The 19,605-nt window shown below is 45.0% G+C and overlaps 2 protein-coding genes across 4 annotated transcripts in view; both read left to right on the forward strand.

The window, feature by feature from the left end:
* Positions 1 to 19,605, forward strand: part of LOC122382678 — a 42,368-nt gene that overhangs the window by 16,755 nt on the left and 6,008 nt on the right. For all 3 annotated transcript variants that reach the window (XM_043368337.1, XM_043368336.1, XM_043368338.1), the window contains exon 3: positions 9,541 to 9,690. In XM_043368337.1, the coding sequence (XP_043224272.1) occupies positions 9,541 to 9,690 (150 nt within the window). The remainder of the gene's footprint in view (positions 1 to 9,540; positions 9,691 to 19,605) is intronic.
* On the forward strand, positions 12,852 to 18,615 carry LOC122382679. The gene is made up of 2 exons (XM_043368339.1): positions 12,852 to 14,109; positions 18,544 to 18,615. Exon 1 carries the CDS (start codon positions 13,162 to 13,164, stop codon positions 14,080 to 14,082), a length of 921 nt encoding a protein of 306 aa, XP_043224274.1. The 5' UTR covers positions 12,852 to 13,161; the 3' UTR covers positions 14,083 to 14,109; positions 18,544 to 18,615.

Genomic DNA, 19,605 nt, shown 5'->3' on the forward strand with positions numbered 1-19,605 from the left:
AGATACTGAATAATCATTTTACGGTAAATATTAGTGATGTCATTTTCCAAAAAATGTCTGACCGATACCGACCGAAACCAAAATTTGGGAAAAATTTCCGACCGAATACCGACCGATAACATCCCAAGCCAAAATTTGACCGAAATTTGACCGAAATTCTATTTGCTATTACTCTACCCCAAAATTAAAATATTTGGTAAATTCTGATGGAAAATAATGCGAAATGGCATTTCAGTCCAAGTTCAGTCAATTCTTAGCCACTGCAAAATACATTTTGTGGTAGAAGTTACAATACATTGCTGAGGGTAGCAACACATGGACCTCAGCATTTCACAGATTTGGTTAATTAGAATTGTCAAGAATCTACTGTGGTCTATGTAAGGAAGAATGCTCATTCATGTTGCAAAAGCAAGATCAATTAGTAAGTCAAATGGTTGGTAATATGTATGTTCATGACAACATTCCCTAGGAGAAAAGGCGGAATCAAAACACCACAAAACACATCAAAACTGCTTGGAAACTTGCCTTGAGTCTTGAGATGTGGTCTGAGATACTCTACAAAGAATTTGACACTGAAAATCCAGCTGAAAAGGCAGGTATTAGGTAGCTCCGAGCTTGAATTTTGTCCCAAAAATGAAATGAAAATTCATTAAACAGGCACTTTGTCTTATCTCTTGTTAATCTTATCTTTACAAGAAAAAAATATGCAAACAAAATTAATACCGACCCCCACCAAACACGATTTTGCAGCACTGTAAGGACGCCTGCTGGGCGTGAAGTTTTCCCTTCACCATAGGGTTTACACACAAACTGGTCAAAGTTTGAGCCAGGATATACTAGTCTAAAAATGCAAAAAACGAACAAATTTTGGCATCAATATATTCAGCATTTCATCGTGTGCCTCAAACCGTCCATCATTTGGCCTCAAAGGAGGTAAAAATTGTTCAAAATCGAAGTTGAAAAGATGCTTTCTGAGCACATAATCTGGTAGCAATCACGTGACCTGCTATAAGCAGCTTAGCGATAATTTACAAACATAATTATTAATATGCTGCTTTAAACAACATAAATCATACATTTTGAGCTTTCAGTACTTCAACCCGCGCGGGGCTGGGGGGGGGGTAAATTTTACCCCCCCTCGCGAATTTTTGCGATATCTCAAAAACGGCGGCGCGCAGCGCCGCCAAACTTTCAGTACCTTTTCTTACATCAATTTGACACGTTCCCTGAAAATTTGAGCGAAATCCGTCGGAAAATTTTTGAGAAATTGACGTTTTAGTGACGTCATGTTCGCCATTTTCGCCTCAAAAACGGCAAAAGTTCAAACGCCGCTAACATCTTCATTTTTAAAGGAATCAAGACGTGACAAAAAAGGTTATACGTAATTTTACTTTGTCTATCAAATGGCTATCTCGGTTTTTTGAAAATTTTGGATTTTGGCCTAAATTTTTTCAAAAAACTGACTTTTTTGGGAAAATCATTATAAAATCCAAAATTTTGAGTCTAGCGAAAAAACCGGAATATATGTCAGAGAAGTGGTCTATGTGCACCTACATACCAAATTTTAGAAGAATCGGTTCAAAAATGTGGGAGTTATTCAAAATTTTATGACGTCACGACACACAAAATTTTTGAAAAATGACTTTTTTGGAAGTTCTAGACCTCGTACGGAAACAAAAATAGCACCATTCGATTCGCCGTGAAAAACTGCATCAGATAGACACCTTTTTAGGCCTTAACAACCAACTTCAAAATTTGACCTCACTTGACCTGACCTTGACCTGACCTCGACCTGAAATTCATCCAGAGGTGGTCCATATCACTTATTGAGTGTGCCTATTGAATTCTATGAGTAAAATGACCCATAAAACATGTGTCGCACATGCCCTTTTCTATATTTTGTTTTTTGGTGACCTGACCTGACCTGACCTGACCTTGACCTTGACCTCTGAATGATATTGTATGCAACGAATATTGTCTTGGTAGCCTAAGAACACGTTTTGGGCGATCAGTCTCAGTCCATGACTCCATTCTTCGGCAACTACGGTGCAAGGCCGATACTGTAGAAACTTGCAATTTGTACCCTTGACCTGACCTTGACCTTGACCTCAAACTTTAAATTAAGTACATGTTTTTAGTAGTTCGTGATGAGAGCTTTCGATTGGCGTTTGAATTTTCCAAATCGGACCATTAGTTTGGGAGATAACAGGGGGGGGGGGGTAAAATTTACCCCCCCCCCCCAGCCCCGCGCGTTCGGCTGGAGACCCCAGCCCCGCGCGGGTTAAATAAGGTCAAAACATCGCAAAACACAAAAGTTAATACAATAGTCACGTGGGTGTCAGGAAATGTCACAGGTGCGTCAAATTTGTGACTGGGGCTTTACTTTCAAACATCGGATCTACCTGTTTCTTATAGGTATCTTGATTAATACAGTGGCGCAAAAAGTAATAGAAGAACCAAGGATTGACTTTTAAGATCCTCTCTTCCCTAACGAAAGGATGTATGATGATGACGTAATATTTATTTATATGCCCTTTTGGTCGAATTATTGAGGGGAAATTAATTTTCCTGTAGTGAATTACACTCACAATGTTGATTTCATTAGAATTCAATATCGTGTTGGATCATTTACATCAATAAAATAATTCACGAGGCAGCATGTAACGATCCAAAACTTTTTTTTGCAGCAACTTACCCCGCGTTCGATGTCTCTCGGACGGCGAAGATTCTACGCCGTCCGGCCAATCACGTTCCATAACCGCAGCCGAGCCCCCGCTAACCTTGAACGGGATTGGTCGGACGACGTAGAATCTTCGTCGTCCGAGAGACATCGAACGCGGGGTTAATCAGCTGGTTTAAAGTCTCTGTTATGGCGCATCTGTTTCGAAATCCTTCCTTGTGTTTGGAATGTGGAGAAGATTCCAGAAATCGGACATGGGCCGAATATGTAGTTTTTGTCAAGATTCCTATGTTTGTAATGTATGTTGTGGTCATCTAGATTTCAAACATTTGGTTGGTACCTGCAATATTTAAGGAGAATGTGGAATAGTAGAACACCTGTGAAATGTAAATGTGATCACTGCTAAGTGCAAAGTACTAACTGTCCAGTCTTCAGAAACACATTTCAGTAATTCAAGTTATTTTTGTCCTTGCATTTTTGATGACTGTATGATGATTTTTTTGTAGGCAATACTTCTTTGATTACAGGTGAAATTTTAACAGTTAGACTGGAATAGAGTTTCAAAATTGTGTGTACTTGTGAGGTCAACTGAGACCTGAGTCAAAATCAGCCTGCTTGGCTGCTTGTAGTTGTGGTTGGACAATGGGTGGCTGCTGCCTGCTGGGCAGGGCTGCGGAGTCGATGGATTTACGGTGACTCCGACTCCGACTCCGACTCCGGCTTTCAAAAACCAACTCCGACTCCGACTCCGACTCCGGGCAGAAATGTCGACTCCGATCGACTCCAACTCCGGACTCCGACTCCGCACACCTGGCAGGGCTGCGGAGTCGACAGATTTTCGGTGACTCCGACTCCGACTCCGGCTGGGGTTTCCAATATCGACTCCGACTCCGACTCCGGTCACAACTGTCGACTCCGACCGACTCCGACTCCGACTCCGACTCCGACTCCGCAGCCCTGCTGCTGGGTGGGATGGCTAATGAAGATGCCAAAATGTGGCATTTGGCATCTGGGGGAATTTTTGCAACTTTATCGTTAACATCCCAATAAATTTCATTTTAACTAGACAAAACTGGAATACTCTCTCTTTTAGAAAATGGTTTCACTGGCAGGGTGACCGAAAGTGTCCGATTTTTGGGGGGCCTGACCGACCGATTACCAAATCGGTCAGCATATATTTTCGGTAACCGAAATTTTCGGTAACCGATTGACACCACTAGTAAATATCCAAGGCCATTACAATTGATATTTCGCTTCCCATCGCTTCCGCAGGCTGTTGAATATTTTTATACTTTTGTTTATCTCAGTTTATTTTATCAAATATTTCTTTCAATAGATCAAGATTGAAATACCTTTACCTAACCAAGCTACATGTGTCAGTATCATCTTTCATTGTTTATCAATCAATTGTGGTAGCTGGAAACTGGAAAGCCTCATGGTTGTCTAATGCAAGATCAATGAGATTGTCTTATCAATATCATTATGTAGATTCTAACATGAATTGTGATGTGGTAGGTACCTAGTTATGTATTGTTCATTAGTCATTACTTTGACTTACCTCTATGTTAATTGTTAATGCAAACTTTTCTGTTGGTATGTGAACTGTGAACAATCTTCATGTCACTCAATTCTCTCAAGTTGTGACCGTCATGAGCCTTCTTTATTTTGTATTATGTATAATGTAACTGGATGCCTTTACTAATATGGTCTTTGTATAAGATTGTTTGTTTCTAACCATACTTTGGTATTCATAACTTCTTATGAAAGAAAGTTGTTAACATTTTGGGCACCTATGAGCTATGATCCCAATGGATCTCACGACAAAATTGGGGAGCCAGATCTATGATCCGAGTGGATCTAGCGACAAAATTGAAGGGTCAGATCTATGATCCCAGTAGATCTCTCGACAAAATTGAGGGGTTGGATCTATGATCTGAATGGATCTCGGATCGGGATCCATGGGATCCGATCTCAGATCCATTTTTCCGGATCCAAGCACATGTCTGCTGCGTTTACCTATCCTCTGATGCTGCGTACGGAGGGAAGATATTTAGTCTACCGACCGTGGGTCCCACTTGGTTCTGCCACATCACCATCGGGAATTATGCCAAAGATCGCCGGACTGACTCGCGCTATAGGCTTCCTGTCAATATGGATGGCGGCCGCTATGCCACCTCTGTCTAGCCTGCTCGACTGCATGATAACAGTTCCCTTTAGACCGACTCGAGTCGGAGACTATGAGACCCGTTGAACGTCTTTGTTGGTGACACAGGTACAGTCCACAGCAGAAGTAATGTGGGGTTTCAGTCATGGGTATGTTCTGCTTCTGAAGCTTAGGAACGATTAGCCAGACTACAATGAAACTTTGAATGTAGCTTATAGGTATCGTCACCCTTGCAGCTGCAACTTCAGCTATTGACATCTTCTTTTAAATCACTCCGCATTAAACAATCGTCAGTCAAAGCCAACCGTTGAGATTGGTAAAACCCTACATTACTTTAGCGGTGGGCTGTACCTGTGGTCAGCTTATCAATGCATCTTTAGTTATATGGAAAGCTTTGGGCAGTCTGTCAGACAAAGGATTCTGATATCTCTCGTAAGTCGTAAGGCCCGACTGGGGTTGTGCTCTGAAGGTTGAATGCAGCTGTTCGTTGTATCGAGGTATGGCGAGTACTATCAGACGCCGCTCCGCGCCGGCGCACGTGTGTGCTGTATGGACCCTGCCCCCTTGTGCCAGGAGGGTTGAGACGGGACGGGTCCCACTCCCGGCCGTTCCCGTGAGGGCTCGAACGACGCTGCGCTGCCCCCGAACGACGCAGCGTCAACAGCGCTCGATCGAGACCAGGCGGAGGCTCAGCCAGCATTATGAAGAATATATCCAATTATTTTTGCTATTAAACTTCATTCCGAACATTTCCTGTAGGCTCTCTTGCAAGTGCCGACGAACGATCGATCGGACATTATGATCCTTCTGATCTCGCGGAGCGCAACTAAACGAACAATTATAACGAACATGGGGTATCATTACCAGTCCTTTTCCAGGCAAATTGTCACCTCATTTGAATTGATGAAGTTGAGCTTTGTTTCTTTTCATTGCGACTTACTGCAACAAAGGCAGTCTCGGTGTCTCAGCGACGTGAAACTCGCCTGATTTTTTTTCTAGCGAGGTCATTGATGATATCTAGTTTGATTGCTGTAAGGTCGGCTTTGCTTCACTAATTCAGCAGAATGTCTCGTGTTTTGAACCGGCAAAACTGAAAAGCTTAATCTTTTTCCTTGACTTTGCAGGAACAGGAAAGAGCAGTGCCTGATACCAAAATTTAATGTGCGCTTTTGGTGTCTGGTTTCTTACAAACCATGTATCTTTTCCTAACGTTTTTTTTTTTTTTTGTGTGGTGAACTGGCGTCAGCCGGTCCTGCATTCGGCCATTGTGCGGGCTTTCGTATTGCGTCACCTTTGATCATTATTATCGCTTGCCATACCAGTTGGAACGTCTAGCGTGCGCACAAAGAGCAAGCTTAATTTAATATTAACAATTGCAGATATGTCTGCAATAAGCTTTTCAAGATTCCCATATTTGTCTGGTCGAAGGGACTGGGCGCTGGCGCTCCTTCGACGCTTTGTCTGCTCTTTATATCATTTGTTATTTTGTGATGATGGATATCGTGCCTAAATGTTTCTTCATTGATGACTTCACCTCGATTGATTTTTTTTTTCGGAGTAATATATTAGCTAAATTATTAAATAAATTATATGTAATATATGTATCCATGTACTTGTATCCATGTACATATATAAATACTTCACTCCAGTACTGGATTTGATGGGTCAGTGTGATGCTGCCGGCGTGTTCTGGACGCGGCGCGGCGCGGTCACTGCCGGATGGCCGGGGCATTAGCGCCTCGGCCGGGCAGCCGATCCCCAAACCTGTACTGCGCCGCCGGCCGCGTCGCGCGCTACATCCGGCTACACAAAGTTTGCGGCAAACACCACTTCCTGTGGGGCTTCGTTACAGCGACATGCTCTTTTATGTTAACGCCTTTTATCAAAGGCACACTTGAATATTTTTTTTCCCATTATGCCTATTTAGGAAAGCTAAGGTAAAACGTGATTCCGTTATAGGTAGTGCTCTTAGAGTGGGTCCTTTTGTCACTGTCGAGCTTGTAATTGTGGGGTGCTCCGACTGACTCGGAATGTGGCTGATATGTGGTATCGTCCCGTGGCACTCGTTGACCGCCGTTTGGTAGCCTGTGTGCTGTGGCCGGAGTCCTGCTGTGCCCGGGGTCAGCCAATACCAGCCACAGAGGCCGCAGCGAGCAGCCAGACCCCGCCGCTCCGCCCTAGACAGGCAAACGAACACCAAAAGTGGTTCGCACTATCAAGGCTATGTCTGTGTGGTGATCTTTTATCTCGATATCCTATAATTTCTGTCCAGGAAAATGTCACTTTACGACTAAGCTGGACTATATGCATGCCAGTTTCTGAATCAGGAAAATCTTTATTTCACACAGCGCTGTGCTGTGCATGGAAGTGGTAATGGCAAATAATGTAGGCGCCATAAATCAGTCATAAATTTGAATTAGCAGAATCGTGTTTGTCCTTGTCGAGCTCGAATTCGATATCTCCATCCGGGTGATAGGCTGCACTTCTTTTGTGGATGCCGCTCCAAATTCGCGTAATTTTCTAACCAATTGTCTTCTGCCAGGAGCAGCTATAGGCTAACAGCAAGGGCAAGAGCAGCAGCAGTGTTTTGGCTTACTTGCGCTCAAACCTCATAGTCGGGTGAAAATCGCCGGCTGCAGCTATTTTTGGCCTGAAAATCAGCCAGGAGTTTCATCTCCCACGCGAAAAATAACCGCCGGCGTAAAGAAAATACCAGCCGAGAAAACGGCCCACGACTTGTGATTTATAAAATGTGGCACACAGGGAGGGCCGGTTTGCCTTTGCGCCAATGTGTGTTTTTTTTTTAAAGAAATAATCCCAAAAAATGAACTGGCCTGCATCATGCAGGTGCATGCCTATATTTAAATAGCAATATAGGAAAGTGGGCTTGCTTCATAGTCGCTTTTTAGCCTTTGGATCTCCATATTGGTGTGTTAAGTAGTAAGTACGTAAAAGTAATACATGCTCTTTTTTATGAAGTACCGAATAGCTTGAGTTTAGCACCAAGAAAGATGGCATATTGTTCATAGGCGGCGGAACGGGGAGGGCACGGGGGCACCGTGCCCCTTGATTTAAGCATTTTAACATTAGCCCTATGGGCGTTGCATGGAAAGAATGGGACCAAAAGTCGGCAGTGCCCCCCCCCCCCTTAATTGAAGGTGTTCCGCCGCTACTGATATTGTTGAAGTTGAAGTTCTAAGACCCCTTCTTTGCGTGACTGCCATACCAAAATTAAAGCGAACCGACAAGGACTGGTGTTTAATCTTCATTGTTGCGGTGTTTGAAGGGGAAGGGGTTTGAAGGTAACAATTGGGTAATATGTTACTGGTCATAAATCAAAACAACCTGTGGATAAAGGCAGTGTATTTGATATTGGTCATACCTTTCATACCATGCAATCTTTTTCTTGCATGAGAGTGGAAAAGAGAATAGTACAAGGTCCTCTGGGGAGGTGCTTATCCCAAGGACAACCTCTGGTAGTGGCCAGTGTGAATTCAAGTCGTGGAAATGACTGCCTGAAGGAGAGAGGGACACGGCGTAGGAGCCGAAACGTCAGTTCAGTCGGATAGTCCTTTGAAGCATACATACAATCACATATGTCTGACGATTGTACATCAGACATACCTATGTGATTAAAGGCTCTCCCTCGGGGGCGCTCTGAAGTTCGACCTACTTCAGAGCGAGCTAGAAGACCTGCGTGACCGTCCGATAGCGATACTCACGATCTGTGTGCACTATGCGGGGCTGAATTATTGGCTCATTGCTTAACGGTTTTCTCGCAAGATTTTTCTCATAAATTAGTTTCTTGTATGACTTATGATGTTTGGAATGTTGTTTTCGTATATCTTATTTGCCATTTTTTTCTTCTGATTAAACTAAAAAATGCTGCGCCTATTGTGTCTTTTTTGTTATGAAGCAAAGAATAAAGAATGAGCCGAAGTTGGCCTCTGGATAATTCAAACACTAACTCATTTTTACTCGTATGAAAAAGAAACAGTCCAGTCAGTCAATAAAAGCGAGATAAAGCGAGAAGTGCAACAGCAGGGTTTCTGAGACGCTTGTGTGCTAGAAACGTTGTGAACACTGTTCAAGGCTATATCGACCTTCATTAGACGTACTGATGTCTGACGCGACGTGATCCGATCTTATGCACAGTCATTTGTTGCTTGCAACAGATGCACCACTTAGTTAAGGTTACTGACTGCTATTTACGTTCTGTTCTATTTCGGAAATATTTTTGCTGCGACATATAACCAACGGAGTCCGTGCTCAGTTTCTTGTTTGTCATATTGCCTGTTGACAAGTTTTGCAATGTGCACTGGCTGCACCGACAACGAATTCCATCTCTGTCTGTCTGTCTGTCTGTCTGTCTGTCTGTCTGTCTGTCTGTCTGTCTGTCTGTCTGTCTGTCTGTCTGTCTGTCTGTCTGTCTGTCTGTCTGTCTGTCTGTATGTATGTATGTATGTATGTATGTATGTATGTATGTCTATCTGTCTGCCTGCCTGTCTGTCTGTCTGTCTGTTTGTCTGTCTGTCTGTCTGTCTGTCTGTCCGTCTGTCTGTCTGTCTGTCTATGTCTTTGTCTATGTCTATGCCTATGTCTATATAGCTTTTATATTTGTGTATGTGACTGAACTGAATGCGATGTGGGTCGCTTCGCCCCACGTCTGACGCCGCCCGCCTCGCGCCGTCCGCAGCTGGTTCTGTCCGCCTGCAGCTCCTACTTCGAGCACCTCTTCACCATGCACCCGGACAAGGCGCCGCTGGTCATCCTCAAGGATATCAAATATGAGGACATCAAGGCCATTGTGGAGTTCATGTACCAGGGCGAGATCAACATATCCCAGGTGGGTCAACATACTGCCGGCGGCCGGCGAGGCGCCGGACTCGCCCCGGCCCTTTCCTGTGTTACTTCGTTTGACGATGCAATTCAATCCCTTTTCTCTTTGTCGGCTGATGCCTGATACACCCAATTTATTAAGTTCGAACTTTTCTGACTGTCCTTCAGCTTTGCTGGGTACCTTCCTGTCTCCGACGGTTGGCCCATCCTGCTGTGCCTTCGTTGGCTGAGCCGGAAAGACAGCCCCTTTCATGTCGCTCCGTGAGCTGAGCTGAGCTGAGCTGTGTCCGTTCTTGTCTCTCCCCTGGCTGACCCATCCCGGCTCCTTTCTGTGCCCGCCGGCCGGCCGCCGCCGACTCTCCGTCGGGCACCCGGCCCTGCACGAAGTCGCCTCCCCAGGCTTTTTTGACGCTAGGAATGGAGCCGCGCCGTAAAATGTTGCACGACTTTATGAAGCGCCGTAAGTGGCGTCTGCATCATCTAATATGCGGTCGTTGTGCCGGGCCGATTTTCGTGATTATTCCGCGGCTGATGCAAATCGAGCGTTGCGCTGGTTTGGCGGGGTGCAATTTTGGCGCGGTGCCAGCGAGTTTGCACTGGGCGGCCGGCCTGGCTGGCGGGCGCGGCGGCTGACCTGCCGGCCGGCCGGCCGTACCTCCGCGACGGCGGGCCGCGCCGCCGAGCCGCCGATTTGGACGGAAAATGATGATCGGCTAGGGCGGCGGTGGCGCTGGCGGCGCGGCGGCCGGCCGGCCCGCCATCGCGGCGCCGCAAATTGATTTAGAAGTTTTGGCGGAGAGGCTGAAGGTCGGCGGGGCGGCCGTTGCCCCGCCGCTCGGCTGCAGAAATAATGTATTTGGCCGCCGCCGTCGGCCATTGTGGGGTAAAGCTGCGCGGCTCGAGAAAGTTCTCTGGGCGGCGACCCGATGGACGGGTAACTTTATTTTCCTTATCTAGTTTCTTGGAGCGGAAATACCTGACTGTTGTTTTCTTTTTTTCTCGGCATTTGGCAAGTGGCACCGAATTGATGAGGAAGTGTTTTCTTTTTTACAGACTTGGGCCGATAGACCCGTTTGCCGCTCAAATGGCAGCCATTTTGGTATCAACTCGTTGGAGTGATGTTTTCGTATTTTTGTATGACGCATCGCGACTGCAGCCTTGAAACCGTCATGTGAAAACTCTGCAACATAAATGGCTCCTCGATAATTATCTGTCGTTACAATCTGAAGAAAATAGATTTTCCTTGTTTTAATATTTTTAATCCTCCAATATTCCCGTTTATCAATGCAGGAATAAAAGTGACATGAATTCCAAGAGCAATATTAATTTGAAAACGTATAGAATGGTAACACATAAGGTAACTGATGCTAATACGATTTTTCCTTTCTCTTATCTGGAACTCATTGCAAGTTTTGTTAGGTAGGTATGTCACGGTTGAAATATCTATCATGATATGCTTGGCTGTCGGCCATGAGCAAAATTACCTCAGCTACTGCGCAGTAACTGAGCACTGGCAGCCGAAACGGCGGGTCGTAACCTCATGAATCCAAACTTATGTTTGTCGTAACTGGGCCTATGAACTTTAGATGAAGCTATATAATAGTACAATAACGTGACTTTGGAGGGCGATATGAGTTTTGAACGGCCCGACACCATTATCAGAAGCCCGACATGATGCTGAGCGGCCCGAGCGTAGCGAGGGACGCTAAGTATCATGAAGGGCTTCTGATAATGGTGAAGGGCCGTTCAAAACTCATATCGCCCGACAAAAGTCACGTTATTTGTATTATTGTCACTTATCTAGTTCATAATTAACCATTTTCTCAATAGCTTGCTGTAGTCGCTGTAGTCAAATCTTCTGGAGGTCGGTCAGCAAGTTCGTAGTGCGCGAGAATGTAAAATACTGTTATTGTTAAGCACGTGACTTTTCGGGAATTTAGGGCGAGCACTCACCACTAGAGTATATAAGGCAGGTCAGAGCGAACGGTGCATCATTTTCGGTTTAGCTTCTGAGGTAATAATAGCTCTGTCTCCTTTGCGCGTGGAAACGCCAGATGGATAGCGAAATAACGGAGCGTGAATTAATAGAGCTGGAAAGAAGTGTTGTACCTGACAACACATCGAAGGCCACTCAGTATGGGATGAAGAAATTTAACCCGCGCACCGACGGGGGGGGCGGATATCCGCCCCCCCCTGAGGTTTTTCGCAAATAGCGGAAAAACCGCGGCGCGTAGCGCCGCGAAATTTGGTATGACTATTCCCTTATCAATTTTACACATGGTGTGCAAGTTTGAACCTCCTACCTTTCAAGGTCAGGTCACCAGGTCACTTTGAATGACCCAACCTCAAGTCACTTTTTTGCAACTTTGTCACCGTGCCAGAGCTACAGTAGATGTCGGAGGCCTTTGAAAGTCGCAGGATGTTATTAGGTCATTAGTAGCTACAATTTGTATATCTCGGAATTTTGATATCGGTGACCTAAGGTCAGGTCAATTTCGCGACCTCCCCATTATAAGTCAATGGGGGAAAAATCAACTCCCTGTTTTTACCACTAAAACGGGTCGGAATGGCCCCATATACCATACATGACTTCATATACGATCAACCTTCACTACCTTGAGGTCTGTTTTGCTGTTGGGCAGCTGTGAGGTCATGTGACGTCATCAAAGGTCACCAAAGGTTTTTGGCCAATAACTCCGTACAGGAACAAGATACAGACGCGTGGATGGTCTCATTGTGTTCAGCTCGTCAAGACGCATCGAATGATATACATGATGACCTCGAGGTCACGTGACCTGAGGTCAACTTTTGACCTTGACCTTTCGAGGTCAACATATATATCATTCGATGCGGATTGACGAGAGGATCACGATGATGCCCTTAGTTCGTTCCTATCTTGACTAATTCTAAAGTTATTCGGGAAAAACTCTCTCCATATTTAGCGCCGCCATTTTGACTTTTTCGACCCCTGTGACGTCATCTTTGACCTGACCTGAAAATGACCTTAGTAAAAATTGTAGATCTTGACCGTGCGTATCCGATGCCGTTTACCGCTTGTCGCTATCTTGCTTCGTTCTCGAGATCTCAGGGGGGGGGCGGTCATCCGCCCCCCCCCCCCGTCGGTACTAAGTTGGCGCAGACCCCCGTCGGTGCGCGGGTTAATGAATGGCTTGCATTGAGAGACCGTGCATGCGATTTTGGAACAGTTACTCATGAAGAACTGTGTAGTTTACTAAGAAGGTTCTACGCTGAAGTGAAGGCGAAGAAAGCGGGGGAAACTCTAACGCCCAGTACACTGACCTGCATTCGTGCGGCCATCCATCGCTGCCTGACCAGCGCTCCACATAGCAGACCGATCAACATCATAACCGATAGAGAGTTTATTGCAGCAAACAACATTTTTGACGCTCGCTGCAAACTGTACGTAAAGGCAGGCAACCCCAAGCCTCAGCATAAGGCTGCTATCACAGAGGACGATATGAAGCGCTTGGGTGACTACCTCTCGGATTTCGCGTCAAATCCAACCATCCTCCTGCAGGCTACATGGTTCTATCTCTGCTTTTTCTTCGGGAGAAGAGGTCGAGAAGGTTGGGCTCAGATGAGGAAAGATCATTTCGTCGTCAGAGAAGACCCAGACGGAAAGGAATATGTCACTATTTCGAAAACTGAAGCAACAAAAAACCATCAGGGTGGAAGCAAGCAGGGAGATGTAGACTTTTCTGATCAGAGGATGTACGGGCCTGGTGTAGAAGTTTTCAAGATGTACCAGCAAAAGATCAATCATGATAGTGATAGGCTGTTCCAAACACCAAAGAGAGCATGGACGCAAGATGAATGTTGGTTCAGAAACGAAGCAATGGGGAAGAACAGCCTGTCAACAATCATGCAGAGGATAGCTGATAGCGCTAAGCTATCACAACGCTATACATGTCATAGCGTTCGTGCCACCACCGTCACGACATTGCATCAAGCTGGAGTGGCAGCTGAAGATATCGTTAAAGTAACAAAACACAAAAGGACCGCAAGCCTTTCACATTACATTGACGACATGACAGTTCCTCAAAAAAGGCGTTGCTCTGAGATATTGGCACAAACGATGACTAGGCAATCCGACACAGCCGCAAGTGTAGTCCCAGGGTGCAGCGCCACGGTGATACAGAACGGAGGGCCTGCTACCTCACGACGGTTGTGCGAAGAAAAGCCCAACTTTAATCTGACCATCGGTGGGATGGAAGTGGATGACTGGTTGAACATGAACGAACAGGAACATCGGGTGCCTGACCCATCGGAAGTACGTCAAAGCCAGCAACTGGTAACGGCGAGAACAGCTCTGTCGTCACTGCTCCCGAATGCAACGTTCAACGGGTCTTGCGTTATCAATGTGAACTTTCACGCGTAAGGATAGGTACGCCGTACGATTACATAGGGGCATTCCACGTCAAGTGAGACAAAAAATGACCATTTTGAACCTCACCTCCTCCGATTTTTGCGAAACTTTGTGAAACTACTCATCTATATGTGAAAAGAAAGGAGACATGTTTTTGTCAAGATATGACGTCACGTTTCCGAGATACACGTCATCAAACATTGACTTAGAGAAGGCACATTATCATCTTTAAAGCGTCATAACCATTGAATTTTTAGACATATCACCATGAGACAAAGTGTGAAATGGAGGGAATAGATCAGGCTTTAATTTGAGGATAACGATATTGACGTAATTAGCTAATTAATGAACTAAATTAAAATTCAAAATATAAATTTTGATTTTCTGAAAAATGGGTACCCTTCGATTTTGCTGATTTTTACATATTTTATTCTCCTATACATTAGCTACATCATATAAAAAATCTAGAATGGGCCGACGTCTACGTATCTGTCTTTTGGACTTCGTAATGTCTGGCACTCGCGTGTTTCGTTTTAGCAACCAAGGAGAGGCGCTACTCGGAGATGCTTCTTTCTGCCCCAAACCAAAGCAAACCTAGCCTGACCTGACGTGACCTGACCTAATCTAACACGCGTAAATATGTACAGCCCTCACGGCAGTTGCCGACTGGCCAAATGCTACTTAGATACGAACATTTGCCCTCACATTTGCCGGCTGGCCAGATGCTACTTAAAAAACGAATGCGTGTTAAATCATTTGAGGCTGACGGGCCACGAGCCAGCCACCTTTAGATTACGAGGTGGGTACACTCGGCACACTAACTACTACGCCACGAAGATAGCTGGTCATCGCGGAGATGTAAGCCAGTTTTTTTTTTTAATGATGCAATTGTGCATTCTCCGGGCAGCGCCTCTCTTTGGTTGCAAAAAGGAAATACGCCTGACTCTCCCAGCGCTAGGGGAGAAAGGCCCGGTTTAGCCAAAAAAAGGTATAAAAAAACGGAATTTGAATTGTAGGTGGGCGGTTGGGATTGGAACTTTATCGTGTGCCAATTTCATGACCCTAGATCAATATCTTCAAGATCAAATGAGGTTAATCGTGATGAAATTTGCTATAGTGACTATTTTGCGTTTATACGCCCCTAGCTCTAAGAGTTACTGGCCGATTTTCCTATTTCTTCCTTTATACGACATTTGTAGTGTTATGAGAATCTCTGTTTAATCTAACCATAAATTTGGCAGTTAGTGGCCTGCTAAGAGTAAGATGTCGCCGGCAAAGGCGGCGATCGGCCGACGCGGGAAACGTTTCAGTCACAGATTGTGTTTGCACCCTAATAATTCAATTTTTACCAGTTGATTTTCGTATTTATTTGACTATTAGATTGCCTGTACATTTTTAAGCCTTAACACAAAATTTGACACGAATCGAGCATAGCGGTAAGAAAAAGTCTTCCGCAGTGCAAAGACGGAACCGTCCCGCGCCGGCTCAGTCTACCATTCAGGCGGCAACGGCCGGCGCCGGCCCAGTCGGGGAAACTATGGTAAAATCTGCTATTTTTAGCAGTCTGCTATTTTTAGCAGAAATCTGCTAAAAATGGGTACGCATGTGACGTCATCGTACCCAAATATAGCAGATTTGGGTACGGCCCCATACAAAAGCAGATCTGCACCCTAATTGAAGCAAATGCGCATCAAATGCCTGGCAGATTCATGATGAGAATAGTGCTGAGAGTGTTCTCTGCTATTTTTGTTCAGATCCGACTATTTTCAAATTCATTATTTGAAAATAGTCGGATCTGAACAAAAATATCAGAGGACATTCTCAGCACTATTCTCATCATGAATCTGCCAGGCATTTGATGCGCATTTCACTGTAAAAAAATGTCACGAGCCAATTCTATGACAAGGGGTGGGTTACACGGTCGTCCATTGTACCTTGCTGTTATATATAGGGACATTATCAGCCTGAGGGTTGTTAGTTAAAGAGTGGCCTCGTGAAACAATTGGTTACAAACGGTAACCTAATAACTTAAATGCTTCCCTAACACCCCTTCCTGCTTATCAACAGATTTCGCGCTGTGTCGGAAAACTACGCATAGTCTCATAATTAAATCCGCCAGAAGCTTGTTGCATGCTAGTTACATGCGTGTTTCATTATCGTGTCATATTATTATTATGTCGGCTAATGAGGCACCGCCCTGCACGTGCTTTAAATATAATCCTGCGCACACGCCACCTAGTCGGAAACTCATCATCGGACTAGTCCTGGTAGGGTTTTCGTGTTGCCGAATGAGGCGAAACGACTTTGATTCGGTAGTGCCTCATAAATCCCTGCTACGGTGAGCAGCGACGAGTCTGAGACTGCTTCTAAAACGCGTCCTTCACTTCCGGCGCGGGGCCGTCATTTCCGGCCGCCATTGTTCAGTTCTGCGGCTGCCGGCGGTTGGTGCGGTTGTGTTGTGGCACGGTGCGTTGTGAAGTTCTCGGGCTGGGATATTTCGAAGGTACGTTATATTGTATGATATTTACGTAGCAATGGGGGACATTTTATTTATTTTGTAATATTCTGAACACATGTTGCGTCATAGAATTCACCCCTTGACCGTTGTGGGCCACTGTTTCGTTTGAATTCCGACTGTTGGAAGACGGACTTTCTTTCAGTTGCTGTCTAGCCTTTTTTTCCAAATGTGTAAGCTACACATATTGCCTCACATTGATTTATCTTATACAAAAGTCAGTTGATATAGATAATAAAGCCATCCTCACTGATATTTTAAAATCAGCAGTTAATTTTCTTTTCTGTTTGCAGAGTTGCTTAAAGTTGTGGGAGACTGAGGCATGAAGGTATACCGGAAGCCAGCGATATTTCTGTTGGTAAGCCTCGCCCAGAAAAAAAAACTTGCTTGAATCTGCAAAGTATGGCAAATATTTGATGGACTGCACAGTGCACAATGTACCTGACATGGCAGGATCAACTTGCTCACTCGCCTGTTGTAAGTGCCGTTGCGTCAAAGCCCGTGGAAGTGCCCGATCGTGTCTCATGCAACCGTATTATTTTGTGAATGTTATTGGTGGTGACTCGAATCAGCTTTTGCACCACTCCGCTATGATATTGTAATATGTATATCTTTAGATATTTTGTATCGTATGCTAATAAGTAATAAACGTTATTTTTGTGTATGTTTTTTTTTTTTTGTAACGTGGCTGGCACGCTGTCGTGGCTGTCGTTGGCCGGGTCGTCCACCAGTCGGAGGGGCGGCTGGGGAGAAGGAGGGGGAGGAAGGGGGTGACGCAATTGAGCTAGTATTACTACTGGGCAGCAATAGCAGGCGCTAGCTGGTTGGGTTACCAGGCGAGTCCTGCTAAGGAGCCTAATCGGCATACCGATCTGCTGGTTTTGCCCTCGTTTTCAAACGAGGTACCGAATAACGAAACGAGGGGCTGACACGGGGGCGCTCGGTTTATGAGGCGTGGGCTTGTCATTTACTAACGAAACAAGCTTGTACCCTCTTACTAGCTAAATATGAGGCGATTTTTACACGTCGCTGCATGCTCATTTTTGCGCCAGCGGTTTTCCTACAAGGGGCTTGTAAGATTTTTTTTACAGTGTTGCTTCAATTAGGGTGCAGATCTGCTTTTGTCGGGGGCCGTACCCAAATCTGCTATATTTGGGTACGATGACGTCACATGCGTACCCATTTTTAGCAGATTTCTGCTAAAAATAGCAGACTGCTAAAAATAGCAGATTTTACCATAGTTTCCCCGACTGGGCCGCCGCGCCGCTCCGGCCAGCTCCGGCAAGATGTTTGACTTTACACCGCTATTACTAGAAAAGTTGTGGACCGATTTACCTATTGTTTGCACGGGAGGATTTGCAATTCAATTCTGGACAGATGCTGAAAGTTTGACGTTAATATAATAATTATGGCGTGAGTTATTGGCGAAAAACAGGTGGGGTTTGCGAAATCCGCCCCTTCCATCGCCCGTGCTACGTTGCACTACTTGTTGCTATATCATCCAAAGTTATCGTTGGCCCACTCTAATTTTCTCAGCACGTATGCCTTACGTGTGGTGGAAGATAATATCTAAATTTGAGCAAAATCGAAGGGTACCCATTTTTCAGAAATTAGATTTTAAGAAATTAATTCAAAATAAAATAAATTCAGAATCAACAAAAAATGTTAAAACTGCCGAATTTAAATAGCATAACTCCTTATGTACACGTTTCAGTTTGTTTGAAATTAATAGCTTCAAAAATGTTGAAGCTATAGATCTTTCAAGATTGCAATACACGTCCAATTCTGCTAAAAAAGCAGAAGTTTAGCGGCTTGTATCTCTGTAGCCCGAGGGCATATGACAAAATCCTTTGACCCTCAGAGGTTTTACCCAATAGCCAACAAGTATACCAAGTTTGAACAAAATCAAAGAGGTGGCCGATTTTGGCTGTCCCGGTTGACATGGAATGCCCCCATAGCTAAAACGCATCAAATGTGCAATCGGTCGTGCATCGGTCTATGACAAGTATTGTAAATAAAATATAAATCAACAACTGTTTGTACAGAACCGCCTACTTCTTTCAGTTGCAATAACCGCAATTTTCATTAAAATAATTTGTGGTATTCGTATGAGAATATATATTCAAGGGCGGCGCCACCGTGGGGGCAGTGGGGGCAGACTGCCCCCACTGACAGGAGGCCGTGGGGGCAAGACTATGGTTTTGCCCTCACAAAACTTGGCTGAAGTTGGAAAGGGAACAAGACCTGTGCAATATTCCCGATAGGATAGGATGTGATGATGCAAACAAGGCTACAAAACTCCAATGCAAAGCGGTGGTGATGTGATGATGGCAATGAAATTCCTTTATTTGCCATAAATTTTCCTTCATCTGGACAATTTTGGATGTCAACGGCTAGGGGCAAGGTGCTCCTGAATTCTGCAGATCGGGGTGTTATACAACAGTAGTCACCTCAAGCTTGCCCCCACTGGCGAAAATTCGTGGCGCCGCCACTGTATATATTTGAACATATTTGAGCTGTCGGGCGCTAATGACCTGTCGGGCGGATAATGACCATTATTGGCCCGACAGCTTTAATTTTGAGGGCAATACAGAGTTTGAGCCGCCCTCCTAAATGACGGTAATCGCCTAGTGATCGGCCCGTGCAAGTGACAATAATAAATGATGGCCCGCTGTTATTGGTGGATATGCCCAAGATTACTAGAACATATATATATGCCATGTATCCTGAGGATGCCTTTGTTCTTTGTCTTGGTTGGTTCGCCAAAAATCTTGATGCATTGAGCTTTGGTCTTTTGGTTCAGCCCAACTGGCTTAAGAAAGCTCCAAAAGGATTGCTGGATCGCTGCCGGTGCGGATCACTCCTTTTGGTGTTGACTGAGCTCATCTAACTATGTAATGTAGGCACCGTGGCCGTAGGGTCATTTTAGGTCAGCGCCGGATGGGAACGTTTTAAACCCACCTATGTCGATATAACGGGTTTAGTCGTATTTCCGCCGGGGGGCTTTGCATACAACCATG

Source organism: Amphibalanus amphitrite, unplaced genomic scaffold (assembly GCF_019059575.1).
Source record: "Amphibalanus amphitrite isolate SeventyFive unplaced genomic scaffold, NRLGWU_Aamphi_draft 000144F_arrow, whole genome shotgun sequence".
In the NCBI taxonomy this organism is placed as follows: Eukaryota; Metazoa; Arthropoda; class Thecostraca; order Balanomorpha; family Balanidae; genus Amphibalanus; species Amphibalanus amphitrite.